We start from the raw sequence: 16,230 nt of genomic DNA on the forward strand, positions 1-16,230 counted from the left end.
ATCCCACCCAGGCACAGCTCCTCCCTGCCCAGCACCTGTTTCTTTCCTGTTCAGGCACCCAAGACCCCATTGCTGCCTTTGATTTTAGCTGGAGCTAAAATGATGAGTGGGTCCTCATCCCTGCTGCCCACAGAGTTTTCCAGGTGTTTTTGCCCAGCTGATACAAACTTCCCTGGCTCTGGATTCAAGCTGAGCTCTGGCTTTCTGTCTCTTGATGACAGAGGCAATACAAGCTCCATCAGCACAGAGGTGCTGGGAAAGCCACAGCCAGCAGAGTGCTTGGAGCCAGCAGAGCTACAGCTTTTGCTGGAAGTGAGAATTGACAGGACACAAAGGCAATTTTCCCAGTAGACTCCTCTTTGCTTTCTCTCCCTCATGTTATATTGTCAGTGGGTCCATCAGAGCAGAGCCAGGGCTGCAGAGATGAAGTTTTCCACGAGCTGCTGCAGCTAAGGGATGCTTTGTTGATTCCAGGTAGCAAATGTATCCCCTGTTCTCAGGGCTGAATTCCATCTGAAAAGCACACAGGGATTGTCTGTGGGACTGGTTTATCCTGGGGCACGTGGCTTGTTCAAGTCTTCCCCTCTGAGGGCACCCTGAGGATGGCAGGTTTGGGCAGTTCTGAGCTGGACCTGGACCAGTTCCTACCAGGGTTGCCCTTGGAATAAAACACCTGAGGTGTTGGGATGGCATCTTCCAGGGGCCAAAAATCACTCCCTGGGGCTCTGCCTGACAGGTTTTGTGGTTAAAAAAGGGCTGTTAGTCCTTCTCAAGGCTGACACCACTCCTGCCATTCTGGCTGGGTGTGCAGTGGGAGAAGCTTTTCCCAGTGAGGATCTGTGACAGCCAAGTTCTTTGTACAGCCTGCTGTCACACACAGGGGTTTCAGTCTCTTTAGTCCCAGGTGTGCCAGCAGTGAGGGCAGGAGAAACAAGGTCTGAAGCAGGAGCTGCCTGCAGAAAGCTGCCCACGTGGTTCAGGCTGCAGAGCTGGCAGCCTGGAGGGAGGCAGCACATCCTGCTCCAGAAATGCTCCCAGCAGCCTGCCAGGTCAGCACAGCTGCCCTTTTCCCATCTGAGTGTAGGCTCCAAAAGCAGCAGGCAGTGATGAGAAGGGCTCAGTTCCTGTGTCCTCCCCCGTGGCCAGGCTGCCAGGGGTGTCACGGGTTGTGGTGCACAAGCACCATTGCATCATCTCTTAACAAGGGGAGAGAAGGAGGTTAATGGAGAAGAAATTATTAACTAAAAGATGTAATTTGCCTCTGATTTTCATAGATATTCAAGAACCTCTCTGAGCATTAAGACACCAGCTGTTAGAGAAGCCCTTAATTTGGTGCATTTGAAACATAGCAGGAAACTGCCTAATACTAGGGATTAAAAGCCTGTTTCTGCGAAGCAGGAGCAAGAACCTGCTATCAGAACAAGGGGCTGAGTATTTTAGAGGGATTTATGACTGCTGGGATCCTTTAGCTATGCAGATGTGACAATCTTTTGAATGGTGTCTGCTTCCCATGTCGCCACATCTTCAGTGTCTTTAATAAATAGGATATTCTCAATCTGCCAGGCATGTCAGCATGGGGCTGGGAGGGAGCCTTTGTGCTGGGAAAAGCTGCCTCACACACCCTGGCCTGAGCAACACTTATCAGTTACTGCAGAATCTCCATCCCCCGGGGGTCAGGGGGGTCTCTTTGCCACCTATGGGGCTGCAGCACTGATTAATTTGAGTTTCTGCTCTTCTGGTGGCTGCAGAATAGGCCAGGTTAGAAGAAACCACTTTGGGTCATCTGGTCCAATTGGAGCACATGGCACAGAATTGCATCCAGACAGTTCTTGAATAATCCAGTGAGGCAGACTCCACACTGTCTCTGGGCAATCTGTTCCAGTGCTTGGTCACTGGACAGTGAGAAGTTCTTTCTCAGGTTCAGATGGAACTTCCTGGGCAGCAGTTTCTGCCCATTGCCTCTTTCTGGTCCCATTGCTGGGCATCATTGAGTAGAGCCTGGTTTATCCTCTTGGCACCCCCCTGGCCATGCTCAGCACATCAGTGGGAGGTGTCAGGTGTAGCAATGATGGCTTTATGGTATCTGACCAGCTGGAAAGGCTGGGGATGGACCATGGGTACCTCCAGGATGCAGAGCACAGATGGGTGTGGAGATGCAGCACAGCCTGGGAGATCTCAGACCAGTGGTTGCAGTCAGTGCTGCTTCAGATTTTGTGTTTGCCCTTTAATGTATGCCATTTTATCCAAGGGGCTCAGGCATTTATCCAAAGATAAAACAGCTGTGTGACTGAGATGGTAACACCCAGGGCATGGGTGGAGGAAGCAGATACTGGGTGCTGAGGCCAGTGAGCACTACAGCATCCCTGCAGCTCTGCTCCAGCCACCACGAGTAAGGAGCTCTGTGGGCAGCTTCTGTCCAGAGGTGGCTTAATAAGCACTAATGCCTTCTGTGGAGGTTGGGGGGCTGCACTGCTCTGTTGGACAGGCCAGCATCAATGCTGCTGCTCAGAGTGCACCATGGCATCACTGCTGCATTACTGCAAGGATTTAAATCAAAACACTCCTCCACTGCTTGTCCTGTGCAATCCCTCATGGGCACTTTGGGAGGGGGGTGAAGAGGGATGTTCCATCACTCACCAGAAGCCTCTCTTGGTCATTCCACTGCTGAGCCAAAAGCACATTCAGAGCTGGGTTCTTCTGGGCACCCCTCTCCTTTCCTTAAAAAAGGTTGTTCCCGTTGGCAAAATGAGGTTAACAAGTAGATGGGATTGGAGCTGATCTATTCCAGTCACACCTCCTGGTCTAGCTGGGAGGCTCAGCAATGGATGCAGCTCACTAAAGACTGGATTAGAGTGATTTTCCCCCTGTTGCCTCACGGTGGGGCAGAGCCTGAACTCTGTGCCGTTCCCAAATCACTGAGGAATTATTTTCCAAATGGGTTGTTTGTTCATTCTTTATCTGTTTTTTGTGCTGTCTCTTTGCCATGAGGGAATAGATATTTTTGTTTAAAAGCTGTTTGCAGTTTCAGACTGTTGCTTTTATGCCATTAATATGGAGAAATCCCAAAATACTGCCCGTGGAGCCAGCTTTATTTGCTGGATTATTGCTGCATGGCAAACAGGATGTCAGGGCAATGCATGGGATCAGCTGTGTGCCCTTACCAGGGTCCCTTCCCATCCCTACCTCTGCCTCTCATCCTGGCTCTTGCTCCAGGACACAGGAACACCCACACAGCCCCTATTTGATTCCTCCCAGCAGAGATGCAGTGAGTCCAGGGAGTTTCAAGGTCTTGAGGGCAGATAAGGAGCCAGAATGGTTTGGTTTGGAGGCAGGGACAGCATTTATGTTGGTGCACCCTCCCTGCCAAGCACCAGGTGGTTTCCCTTCTCCACAGCCAAGCAGGATGGCTTTGGAGGATCCAGGGCTGCCAGGCTGTGCTGAGCACCTTCCTGCAAATTGGCATCACCCTGCCCTCTGCCACTCACTCCCTGGAGGAAGCTTTGCCACTTATGAAACAGGGCTGCTGCTTCTTTCAGCCTTGGGAAGGGAAGGGAGCAGGTTGGAGGTGGTGCTGAGGTGCCTGAGGTGTCAGGGGTGCTGCAGAGAGGGATGGGCACTGCTCCAACTGCTTCCAGCAGGCTCTGCCTCCACACAGCTCCCTTCATGCTGTCAGATCACTGACTTGATGCGTGGAATTGTCATAATATTGATGGAGAGTTTGGACAGTTAATTTTAAATCTGTCTCTTCTTCCCCTCGATGCTTCTCATCCCTTAATAAGCCAGCACAGTGGTAGCAGGGTGAGCTGGCAGCTCGGTGCCATCCCTGGCAGGGCTGTTTTGGAAACATCTCCAACCCCCCATTGTTCACCTGGTGCCCTCCCAGCCGTGGTGCTGCCAGAGACTGGGATGGGGGCTCAGCTGGGTGCAGCATCACATCTGGCTTTGCTCCCTGACCTGGAGCTCACAGGCCAGCCCTGGCAGGGACATCCTGCTTCCCCCTCAGCAACATGGCTGTAGTGGTTAAATTAACACCATTCCCCCCTATTTTTCTGCCTCTCTTTGAAACCTCCAAGCACAGGAGTTATAATTGTGCTGTTTATTATTCCTGTGCTGGTGAGCCCAGCATCAGCCCCTGCACCAGTGCCTTGTTTACCTATTACCCTTCAGGCCAGGATAATGGATGGATCTCTTTTCCAGTGGCTGCCTTCCATTTCATTCATCTTTTTATTGTTTGTTGCTGCAGTTCTATTACCTGTTCACAACTTTGAAGCCTCAGACACACTAGTTGGAAGCAATGATGTCTTTCCAAGCCAGGCTAACATCTCATGCCATGGTCCTGAGCAGCTAAGGTGTTTTTAGGAACTCTGTAGAGATGGGATGTATGGGGTATTTCAGAGCCCACAGACACACACTGTATTTTGAGCACATCTTCACTGGCCAGGTTCAGCAGTGAGGTTTATTCCAATCCAGTGTATAAATGACTAATGCAGTTAGCACAGAATTCCATCAGTTAGGTCACTGTTGCATTCCATTCCATTTCCAAGTTCTCATTCCACCAAAAAGGGTGACATTATGTGGCTTTGAGCTGGTGTTGCCCAGTCTGCAGCCATGTGCTTCTGCATGAGGTTGGGACCTTTTTTCATTCTACAAAAGCAAAAGCAGGTGTAGTGTCAGACAATGCAGGGTCCAGGGTGGAAGAGATGCTTTGTAACAGAGATTGTTCAAGTACTAGAGGTTCTCAGAGTGGCTCTTCACCAGGTGCAGGTAGGATTTAGGAAATGGGCCACCACATCCTTGGTGAACATAGACATGGCCATCACAGCCACCTCCTGCTGCTGCTGCCCCATCCCAGCTCTGGATGCAACTCTGAGCTGCCCCATTTCATTCCTGTGTGTGCAGGTACAGGATAACCTCACAGAGTCAGTCTCTGCTGTTTGGTCATTGCCTGTGAGAACCCCACTGCTCCCAGCATGTGCCTCAGCCCAGGGAGGAGCAGGAAGAGGGATGGCCACAGTGGAAGCTGCCCCTGCAGCAAGAGCCCAAAACCAATTGTACATCCATGATTGTGAGCTATAGATGAGGAGGAAGTTACTCAATTGGGGGGTGAGCAGGGCTGGCACAGGGTGCCCAGAGAAGCTGTGGTTGTCCCTGGATCCCTGGAAGTGTCCAAGACCAGGCTGGACAGGGCTTGGAACAGCCTGGGATAGTGAAAGGTGTCCCTGCCATGGCAGGGGGTGAAGGCACCTATAGACACCAGCAAGGCACTGCTGTCAGAGACCAGTGGAGCTGGTGGAATGTCATCCCTGAGCTTTTCCTGGCTCAGGGACCAGAACTTTCCTTTCTCTGGCAGTGGAGCAGCTGCCCCTGCAGTGAGGGAAGCCAGGGATCTGTTCCTCCCCCCACACCCCTGCTCCCCACTCCCCCAGCCCCAGCCTGCACAGATGTTTGTGTTCTCTGCAGCTGATGAAAATATTCATTATCTTGTTAGCGGCTGCTGCGGCGGGGGAAGCGCAGATTTGCATTCCCACAGCTGATCCCTCAGCACACACAGAGCAGCACTGCTGGGGCTGTGCCAGCCAGGAGCTGTGTCCTGCCTGCTGCCAGGCCCACGAGCATGGGCAGCAGTGCCAGGGTGTGCAGCTGCAGCACAGAGGACAGGAGGGAGATGGGAGAGTGCCTTGGGGCTTGGTCTGTGTGTTTGCTGGGTTGGGAGGCAGTGAGGAGCAGTGCTGGTCCCTGGGCAGGGGGATCTGAGTTTGGGAATGCTGCTGAGCTCTGTGTGTGTATGGCTCTGGAAGCTCCATGTGGGATGGGAGGTGCAGGGTCTGGGGGAATGCTCATCTTTGGGAAGGTGGGACGTGGGTTCTTCCTGCAAGGAGCCTGCCATGCTCAGTCCACTCAGTCCCACCCAGTTGTCAGGGGATTCCCTGAGGTCTTCTGAGCCCACCTTGTGAAAAGTTGATGGTGACAGCCATAAGGATTTGGGAGAGAGGCCAGCAGTGTGCCCAGGTGACCCACAAGTGGCATCTTGGCTTGTAGCAGCAATAGTGTGGTCAGCAGGACCAGGGCAGTGATTGTCCTCTGTACTGGTGAAGGACACCTCAAATCCTGAGGTCAATTCTGAGCCCCTCACAAAAAGAAGAACATTGAGGTGCTGAAGTGTGTCCAGAGAAGGGAATGGAACTGGGGAAGGCTCTGGAGCACAGCACATGAGGAGCAGCTGAGGAAGCTGGGGGTGTTTAGCTGCAGAAAAGCAGGTTCAAGAGGACACATGGAGAGGTTGGTCTCCTCTCCAGGATGACGAGCAATAGGACAAAATGGAAAAGCCTTAGGCTGCCCCAGGTGGTGTTTATACTGGATATTTGAAAAATTTCTTCTAAAAGTGGTGTCAAACCCTGGCACAGACTGCTCAGGTCAGTGGTGAAATTATCCTTGGAGGGATTCAAAAAGTGGTGGATGTTACACCTGGGGACATGGTTTAGTGGTGGCCTTGGTAGTGCTGCATTAATGGTTTGACTCAGTTGTCTTAAAGATCTTCTCCAACCTAAATAATCCATGATTGTATGGACAGGAGAGGAGGGATGAGAGCTTGGCACTGGGTACTTGCAGAAGCAAGAGCTGGGCTCTGCTCCCCTCCTGGGTTTGGTGGTCCATGTGCCACCCCTGCTTGTCACTGCTCCCTTCATGGTGCCCAGCACTGCAAAGCCTGCCTTTACTGTCCCAGCTCCTGTGGCACCCAGGAATATTCCCCTTTCCCTGTGGTGTGAGGAGCAGTCCATGGGATGGCCTCACTGGCCTGCTGGCCTTTCCCATCTCTGACTTTTATGATATTAATTATAATGGTGTTACTGCACAGTAAATCTGCATTATTAAGAGATGTGGTGGAGATTGGTTTTATAATAACAGCTCAGATTTATGGAGTACCTTTCATCCCAGGGGGCCCTTATTGGCTTTATAGCCTTGCAGAGAGGAATTGCTGCTTCTTCATTCCTCATCTCACAAGAGCTGCAGCTGCTCCTGGGCCGTGGGAGCTCTGTACCCACTCAGGACACATGAAAATACAGGTTATGTTCAGCTGAAAGCAAGGGGAGAGTGAGACAGGAGGGTTGGAGCCAGTAAATTGTGACCACACGACTTTAGGATGTGTCAGCAGCATTTCTCCATGGCCCTATGGGTGCTGTGCTGTCCCCATTAGCTGGGTGTGGGTTTGTGCTGCTCACACCATGGGGCCCCTTCAGTGTCCCCTCCAGGGACAAGGCTGACATTCAGCAGCCCTTCCTGCTCTTCCTTGCTAGTGCAAGCACTGGTTGATGGAGATTCCCCATCCAGGGACTAAATCAGCTTGACATTGACTTAGCACTGCAAATCCTTGCTGCAGGCAATGCAGTCAGGAGCAGTCACCAGCGTGGGGACATCTGAGCACTCCACAGCTATGCCAGCTGTCAAGCCATACCTGCTTCTGAGGCAGCAGCAGGGCTTGGATGCAGTCCTCAGTGAAGAGAAAATCTTGTCCTCCTTTTTCCCATCCCAGGTGTCCTCTCCAGAGGTGAAGGATTTGCTGTTCTGCCCGTTGCAGTGTAGTTTGTGACTGCACAAACCTGAGAGCAAGTGCTGGGTTTGGGCTTGGGCCCCATCAGTTGGGCCCAGTGTCCCAAACCTGGTGGAGAAGCTCTGCTGGGACCCCTCCTGTCCCCTGTGCCATAATCCTGATCCCCTAAATCTTCCTCTGCCCCTGGTTCCTGGGCAGATTCACCTGGTTTGGATGCTGGTGGCTCTGTAGAGGAAAGCTGGAGCAGGTGCTGGACAGGCTCCATCTCTCTCCCTCCTCCCTGTGCCCCAGTGATGCTCTTTGCTGTGCTCTGCCCCTGCCTGGGCTGCAGGAGGAGTGGCCCAAACCTTGAGATGTTTGTTATTTGGTTCATTTCTCCCCCAGCACGGGCTGCAGGAGCCCAGCACAGGCAGAGCAGCCTCTATTCCTGGTCCCAGCTTTCCAGGGAATGCTGTCATTCACCATCTGTGCCCATGGGCAACAGGCAAACATCTGGAAGGGGTGGCAGCACTGCCACTTGTCATCAGGCAACCAGGGTGAGATGGCTGCAGAGCTGGGAGGAGGGAAGGGGCGTGGGGAGTGCTCCAGGCACCTGGCTGAGCCCAGGAATGGGGCTTGGCTCCTGGCACCACAGCTCCCTGGGATGGCAGGGGTGAGGTCACTGCAGGTGCTGTCACCTCACCCTGTGCATAGTTTTGTGGTTCTGTAATTAACTTCACACACAGAAGCACAGCTCTGCAGCTGCAGTGACAAATCCCAGCTAATTCTCCATATGCTCTGGCTGCCTGACAGTGCTGCTGCTCATGAGGTGTCCCTGCCTGGGCACTGCCTGTCCCTGTCCCTTGGGGAGACCAGGCTGGTGATGGTCTGTGCTGGTAGAGCCATGGGCTGGCCAAACAGCCTCCCTGCATGGGCACCTTGGGCAGGCACTGGAGTCACCCTGGGCTGGGATGGTGGCACAGGGATGCTGGCACAGCTGGAGCCCACACTGGAGCACAGGAGGTCTGGTGTGGAGGGGAAATGGGAGCAATAACTGTGCTGAAATGACATTGTCAGAGTGCCAGCATATGAAATGTGTGGTGGTATTGCAGCCCTGCCATTGCCTGTGGCTGTTTTCCTTCTGCTTCTAATGACTAATAGAGAGAAGACAAAACAATTTCTATTAGTTTCTCCCACGCCGCAGTGGGTTTCTTATTTTCCAAACCTCATTAGAGTTTGTAATACCATGGTGGTAGTCAAGAGCAGTCCGAGTCACCCTGGGGGGAGAGAAGAACTGAAGAGATATGATGTGCAGCCCAGTATTAACACTGCTCCTGGCTCATTTCCAAGGTCCCTCCTGATTCCTTTCCAAACCTTTACGCCTTATCTTCATCTTAAAGGTTAACAATGAAGCTTAGGAGAGGGGGGGAAAAAGAAGAAATGTTTAAGATCTCAAATTGTTAAAGTGAATAGATGTGTGTGCTGAGAGGAGAGCTGAGTCTGAATTTACATTGGAAAGGCAAATATTAATATTAAAAGGCTGTGCTTGTGTTTCCCAGGGCACCACAGCTGGGGTGTGGGTTTCCCTGGAAAACTGGGGCTGCACAGAGAAGCCATTGGCTGCAGGAGGCTGTGCCCAAATCCCAGAGGAGCTGGATGCAAGTCAGGCAGTCCTGGCTCCCCTGGAGTCAGTGGGAATTTGGCATTTGTCACCTCCTTCCAAACCATGCCAAGGGCAGTGCCAGGTGTGGAACTGCTGGAGCAGCACTTGGGAAAGGATGCAAACAGCACCCAAACAACCTGTGTGAGAGGATCCACAGCCTTGGCTCAGCTCAGAGCTGCAATCAGCACCCACAGCACGTGGCTCCAGCTCCCTCAGCTTGGACAAATCATTCCCAGAGGGACTCTGTGCCCAGGTCACCCAGCAGTGGCCCCAGCCTGGTGGGCAGGAGCTCTGTGAGCTGCTCCAGGTCTGGCTGTTGTCCTCTCCATCCAATTGTGAAAGAGCTGGAAGCTGCTGAACTTATGGGAGCTGACAAGGTCACAGCCTTTGGCTGTCAGTGATGACAAAGCTAATGGAGAGAGACACCTTGAAGAGCAGATAGAGGGAGCAAGACATGGATCCTCCTGGCAGACTCTGAGCAGCTCCAGCCCCTTGCAGATGGGCAGATTTCCCTCCATCCACAGGTGCTGGGCATTCCCCAAACCTTGCACTCAAGGAGGGATGGCACAGCCCAGATGTGCCATGGTGACCCTGCTACCATGTTCTAGGCTCAGAACAAGGCTGCTCAAACACTGTGATGTGCTGAGGCCCTGGCACAGGGTGCCCAGTGGCTGCCCCTGGATCCCTGGCAGTGCCCAAGGCCAGGCTGGACACTGGGGCTGGAGCACCTGGGACAGTGGGAGGTGTCCCTGCCATGGAAGGGGTAGAACAAGATGAGCTTTAAAGTCCATTCCAAACCTGTTTGAATCACAAATCTGTGATCCTATGATTATTTTGCTTTTCTCCAGCCACGAGTGTTTCTGATTGTTGCTCACAGCTTCTCCATCTCTCCTCTCAGAGTGAATTCCTTTGTGTTTCCTTTAGAAATGGCTTCAGGGGAGGATGCACTTCTCCTCCATGATGGAAATTCATGAACTGCATGTTCACTGTCAGTGCCACAGTGCTGGGCACTGCTGGCTCAGTTTCCCTCAGTGCTCAGTGGTTGCTGGGCCTGTGTGGCCACAAGGAGGGCTGTAGTATTTGGGATGTTTGGAGATGCTCTGTGGGAAGATCAGTGTTGGCACAGTGCTGATGGGAATGGGTGCAAGAGCTCCCAGCCCATGGAGGGTTTTGGGGCTCAGCCTGGGGGTGAGGTGGATGGTGAGCAGCAGCCATGCAGACACCTCACTCCAGCCCAGCAGCACCAGCCTGGTGCCCCAGCCTGGTGTGATTTACCTTCTGAAACACCTCAATTTAAATGTTAATTCTTCCCTGCAGCTTGGTCCAACCACACTTCAGTGCAAACAGTGGTTAAGGCTGAGAGCTGGGGAACTGAAGGGACTCCAGAACCTGGCAAAACCTGGCTGGTCCCTCCTCTTTTATCCTGCCTTGTTCTACAGGAGTGGGGCCTTACTGAAATTAATGCTCAGTAAATTTGGAGTAACTGCTGCTTCACAGGGTTTGCATTAAACCTTTATAATTCATCACTGCCTGAGGTCATGGAGACATGCTGGGGGAGATTTACAGTGTGCTTACCTTCTCCTAAGTGCCTGTGGCAACAGGACACCCTCTTTTCTGTTTCCCAGTGACTCCAGATAATATTTTTTTTTTTTTTTTGGTGATGACAAGCTAAAAGGAAGCTATTTCTCAATGTCCCCGTGTCAGGCTGGGCTCTGCTGATCTTGCAGCCACCCCAGCAGGCAGCTTCTCCAAGGGAAATTTGGGTGAAAAGCTGGCACTAAATAACCTCAAATCCATCGTGTTCTCCCTGAACCATTGTGGGACAGAAAGAAGTAAGATTAATAACTAATTCTTTGCCATTTTCTCAGGCTTGCATAGCAGGAAGGGCAGCCCTGGAGTAGTCACTTTGCTGAACATAAGCTTGCTGGATGATAATGTGATTAACATTTGTAGCTGTGCTGGCTCAGATAAGGGTAATTAAATCTCACGCTTCAGGGCATAAGCTAATCACTCGTGGGGTCATTTTATATATAATATATAATAATATAAATAAATATATATAATATTTATATATTTACCCCACCATGAATAGACTTGCCCAGGTGCTGTGGTGCAGGGTGTGCCTCCACTGTCAGTGTTGGGTGGAAGCTCCATGTCAGATGATGCTTGGAATGTGCAGTGGGAGTTTTGCAGCTGCAAGGAAGGGTTGGTTTGCAGAGTCCATCCTCAAGCCATGTCCTGTGGGAGCAGAGTGCCAGGGGAGGAAGTCACAGCTGACTGGGCTGAGGAGGAGAAGCTGCTCCTTCACCCAGCAGTGTTGCTAACAGGAAAATGAAATGCATGTCAGCCACCAGCTGATCTTTCCCTGCTGCAGGCCAAAATCCCACTGCCAGCTTGGCTCTGGCTTTGAGCATCTCAGCAAGGAGACATGGTGTCCCAGGGCCAGCAGAATTGTGCATGGAGCAGAATCTGCAGTCACAGCCCAATCCTGGGAGACCACAGCACTCCAGCTCCTCCCCAGGGCCTGCACTGGGATCTGCTCCCCCAAACCCCATTTTTCCCTGGGATATTGGTTCTTTCTGGATGTTTCCCGTGGGCTGTGTGAGCTGCTGCCAGCACTGCAGAGCACAGCACTGCAGCCCAGCACTGCACCACAGCTCTGCTGCATGACCTTGGCTGGGTTATTAAAGGTCACAGTCCCCAAAAGCAGGGCTGGTTTGTGTGTCTGGGTTCAGGAGGACAGGAGAACAGTGGCACAGCAGGCTCTTGCTGCCTGAGCCCTGCTCCTGGTATCTGAGCAGCTGCTAATTGCTGCCACCCCACCAGCACCCTGAGATGGGGGAGCTGCTGTCAGTTGTCTGAGTCACCCCAGGCAATGGGTGAATTGTAGGACTCAGCTGAGGATACACCAAGTGTCCATCAAAGCCAGGATTTTGAACTCAGTTTAATCCAGGCAGCTGCCTTCCTCCTCAGCCCACCCTGCCAGTATCAGAGCTTGCTAAAGCCTTTGGCCATTTGACCTTTCCCAGCATCAGGGTCATTTATAATCAGTTCCCTCCAAGGCAGGCATGTGCTCTGGTTGGATGCAGCTGGGAGAAACTGCATTTCCTCGTGTAATGACTCAGTATCTGCAAAATGCCTTGGGAGATGCTCAGATCCCAGCAGGAGAGCGCTGTGCCAGGGAGTGGATTCCATGTGCTCCAGTGAGCAGCTGTTCCACTGGGGAGATGCCAGGGGCACAGCAAGAGGCACAGGAGGATTTTGTGGGGCTGGCAGGTTTGTTTGCATCCCAGCATCCAGTTATCCCACTGGAATAACCCTGTGCACTCTGGCCCTGCACCCCTGCAGAGTGCCCCAGCTGGAGACACGTGTGACAGCACGTGCACAGGGATGCTGTCACATCCCTCCCCCATCCCTATCCCTGCCCCTTGCACAGAGCCCCATGGCTTTGATCACAGCTTCTAGAGAGCCAAAAGCTCTGGCAGGAGCTCTTTCTGTGCCTCCACAGTGAGCAGTGTGCAAGCCTTAGGGTTATTAAGAAGGGCCTGTGGAAGAGGAGCTGCAGCCCTCTGCCAGTCCATGGGATGCACAGCCCAGCAGCAGCCTGCCCTGCCTGGCGTGTCCCCATCACCATCCTGCCCTGCAGGCAGGGACCACCCTGCAGAGGGGCTGTGTGTGCCCACACCTTCTGCCTAGAGGGTGCTCCCCCTGCATGGCTTTGGCTCATCCCTGCCTTGGGATGGCAGGGAGCAGGGGCCTGGAGGTAGGGAGAGCTGGAAGAGATGCAGGAAGGGTTTGGCAGCAAGAATGCATTGTGGAAGTCCTGCCTTGCACTGCTGCTCCCTCCCATGATGGAAGCACATTGTGGGCACTGTCCTAATCCTTGGCTCCCACTTGCCCCTGGTTTTCTCTTGGCCTTTTGAGTGTGGCAAAATTGAACAAATGGATAAGAGTGGTCCTGCAGAACGTGGCTGTTCAGTAAATACCTTCTCATAGAGGCAGCAGCTCTGAGCAGAAGTTGTGGTGTGCAGGTCCCCTCATGCCTCAGCTTTCCCTCCTGAGCTGCCCAGGCATGGAGCACCAGCCCTTCTGGCTGTCCTGCTCCTGGATGAGCTGGGATGTGCCCAACAGCTGCTTTACAGGCTCATGGCATGGCTGGTGGTGCTGAGATGGGTGGGGGCAGGAGGAGATGCTGCCTCTTTCTGTCTCCTCTGCCCCATGTTAGGGTGCAGGGTGCTGGATGAACATGAGCTCCTGGCACCTGCCATGCCATCTCTTTGTGTCCCTTGGGGCATACCTGGTCTGTTCCCTCATGTGGGACAGCACTTGGGAAGGTTCCATCAGCCTCCTCCTGGGAATCTCCTCCTGCTCTTCTCAGAGGTGGGACAGGGGGCTGGGCAGGCAGGGACCCTCCTGGCCCCTGTGCTGATGCTGGTGCTGCTCAGGATGAGCTGCCCTGTCAGGAAAGGGACAGTCCCCACACTCCAGACAGGCAGGAATGCTCAGTGCAGCTCCATCCCCCTTTCCCAGAGCAGCACCACAATTCTCCATGGCTTTGGGATTTGGCAGTGCTGATGTTTTCCCTTTCCTGCTAAAGCAGAGCAGCAGAGACACCAACATGCTTCTTGCCCTGTTCCCTACCGACTTGCCTTATTTCCAGCCCTGTTTCCCACCACCCACACAGCTCCCAGCTCTGGCAGCAATTGCAGTTCCCCATTTGGAACTGCTGTGACAGCAAAGGGCTCAGAGCAGCAGAACAATCCACCACGGGGATCCTGTGCCCAGCAGGGTCAATCGGAGATTTGTGAGCATGCTGTGAGGGAGAGGCTTTTCCCCTCAGAAAAATAAAGCACTTTTTCTTTTTTTCACTGAGGCAGTGTAGAAAGTGAGACTCCTGAGATGCAGGCAGGTCCTGGTGGCTCTGAAATGGGGGTGTAGCATGAGGAAGGCTGCCTGTGCAGCCAGGGACTCATGGAATGGTTTGGGCTGGAAGGGACCTTAAAGATCATCATGTTTCAGCCTTCCTGCCATGGGCAGGGACACCTTCCACTAGACCAGATTGCTTAAAGAGCCATCCAGTCTGGCCTTGAACACTTCTTGTGCCCCACTCATGTGTCCCTACCTTCAGATGCTCCTCCCCGTGCTCCTCTCCTGCCTTGGGGCTGGGAACATCCCCAGGCTGGTTGCACAGGGCTATGGCTTCCTGCTCACCTCTGGTGCAGGTTGCAGTGGCCACATCTTGGCCCCAGAGCAATGGGAGGATCCCAAGGAAGTGTTCCCTGAAGTCAGCATCTCGCTGTGCTGGGACCCATGGAGGTCTCAGGTGTCCCCAGTTGTGAGATGACCACAGGATGATGGATCAGCTCCCCCCAGGGACAGGCTACAGAGGGTAAATCCAGGGAAGGTGAGTGAAATCAGCAGCTGTCTAAAGGAAAATACATTACAAAAATGCAGCTGGGGCAGGTGGTGCCAGTCTGAACCTCCCCCAAGCTCCTGGGGCTGACCTGATTTTGCAGGAACCTCCCTTTCTTCTGCTCTGCTGCCCTTTTGTCTCCACACCCAGAGGATATGAAGCCTCCTGGCCTATATTTTGGCTCTAAGATCAATATTTAAAATCCCCCCTCCTGTTTCCCCGGCGCAGGCGTGAGGCATTTCTCTTTCTGGGGGAGGCTGGTCTCCCAGAGCCCTGGCTGTTCACCATTTCAAATCATTTCCTGGTACCGTTGTTCTAGAAACAATTCATTAGGGGCCTATTATACAATGTTATACCTGCCAAGGTTAGAAAAGATCCTGCACATGTGGTAAAATTGCACTGTGAGCTGTACACGAGAGTGTGGTTTTTTTCTTATGTCTGCCTGTAAAAATTACTTTTTCTGCCTTTTAGAGGGCGAGTCACTGGTGGGGGTGAAAACTGTGGGGGTGATGATGCTGCCTGGGGAGCCCCAGCAGAGCTTGGTCACTGTTCCCATGAAGATGCTGCAGGTGCAAAGGGGCAGTTTGGGGGTGTAGCAGCCATTCCTTGTTCCTTGCCCCCTCTCCAGGGGCTCACTTTGAAAATCTGGGCCAAACCCAGTGGCCGGGTCCCCAGGCTGAGAGCAGTTCTGTATTTCTGGAGCACTAATGGAGCTGCAGTCCTTGGGGAGCTCATTAGGCATCACCTCAGAGGGCTGCACGGGGCTGGCTGGTGGGGAGGCTGCAAACCCCATGCCCTGGCAGGAGATCCCTGCTCCAGGAGATGTCCCCTCCTTCCTGAGCTGCCTGTCCCCGTGGCACCAGGGCAGCCCAGCCCTGCTGCCCGGCCGTGCCCTGCATCGTTGCTTTGCAGTTGTCTTTTTCTCTCTGCAGGGAGAATAACTTCATCAAGGACTTCCCCCAGCTGGCTGATGGCCTCCTGGTGATCCCTCTGCCCGTGGAGGAGCAGTGCCGTGGTGTCCTCTCAGAGCCCCTTCCTGATCTCCAGCTCCTCACTGGTACGAGCTGCCCTGGGCTCAGTGTCCCAGGAGGAACAACCTCTTCTCCCACCCTGCATCCCAGTGTGGCTCCTGAGGGGCATCATCACCCCCTTTGTGCCATCCTTCCCATGGCCCTGGGGCAGAAATTCCCTGAGGGATGAGTGACTCCATGCCAGCAGCATCTCCATCCCTGTGAGCTCCTGGCAGTCACAGTCAGCCCAACGCTGGGATCCCCATGGCATCACCACTGAGGTTTCCACCCCATTTCTCTCCCCTGCAGCACACAGCAAGGTGCATTAAGCATTCCCCAGAGCATGGACAGCAGTGTCACCCACCTGCTTTTCCTTGCAGGGGACATCAAGTACGACGAGGCCATGGGGTACCCCATGGTGCAGCACTGGCGAGTCAGGAGCAACCTCTACAGGGTGAAGCTCAGCTCCATCACACTCTCTGCAGGTGAGGGATTCCAGGGACAGGGAAACATCTCTCTGTGGGGGTGGGGGGTGGTTTTCTGCCCCAAGCATCCCACTGATATTTCCCACTTGCATGCTCTGTTCCCAGCACTGCTGCAGAGACAGGCTGGAAAA

The 16,230-nt window shown here is 53.3% G+C and overlaps 1 protein-coding gene across 1 annotated transcript in view; it reads left to right on the forward strand.

Moving 5' to 3' along the window:
- ASTN2 (astrotactin 2) overlaps positions 1 to 16,230 on the forward strand; it is a 316,378-nt gene that overhangs the window by 183,073 nt on the left and 117,075 nt on the right. The window contains exons 14-15 of the mRNA XM_079324231.1: positions 15,537 to 15,661; positions 15,995 to 16,099. Of these exons, the coding sequence (XP_079180357.1) occupies positions 15,537 to 15,661; positions 15,995 to 16,099 (230 nt within the window). The remainder of the gene's footprint in view (positions 1 to 15,536; positions 15,662 to 15,994; positions 16,100 to 16,230) is intronic.

This window comes from Erithacus rubecula (genome assembly GCF_903797595.1).
Source record: "Erithacus rubecula genome assembly, chromosome: 21".
Lineage (NCBI taxonomy): Eukaryota > Metazoa > Chordata > Aves > Passeriformes > Muscicapidae > Erithacus > Erithacus rubecula.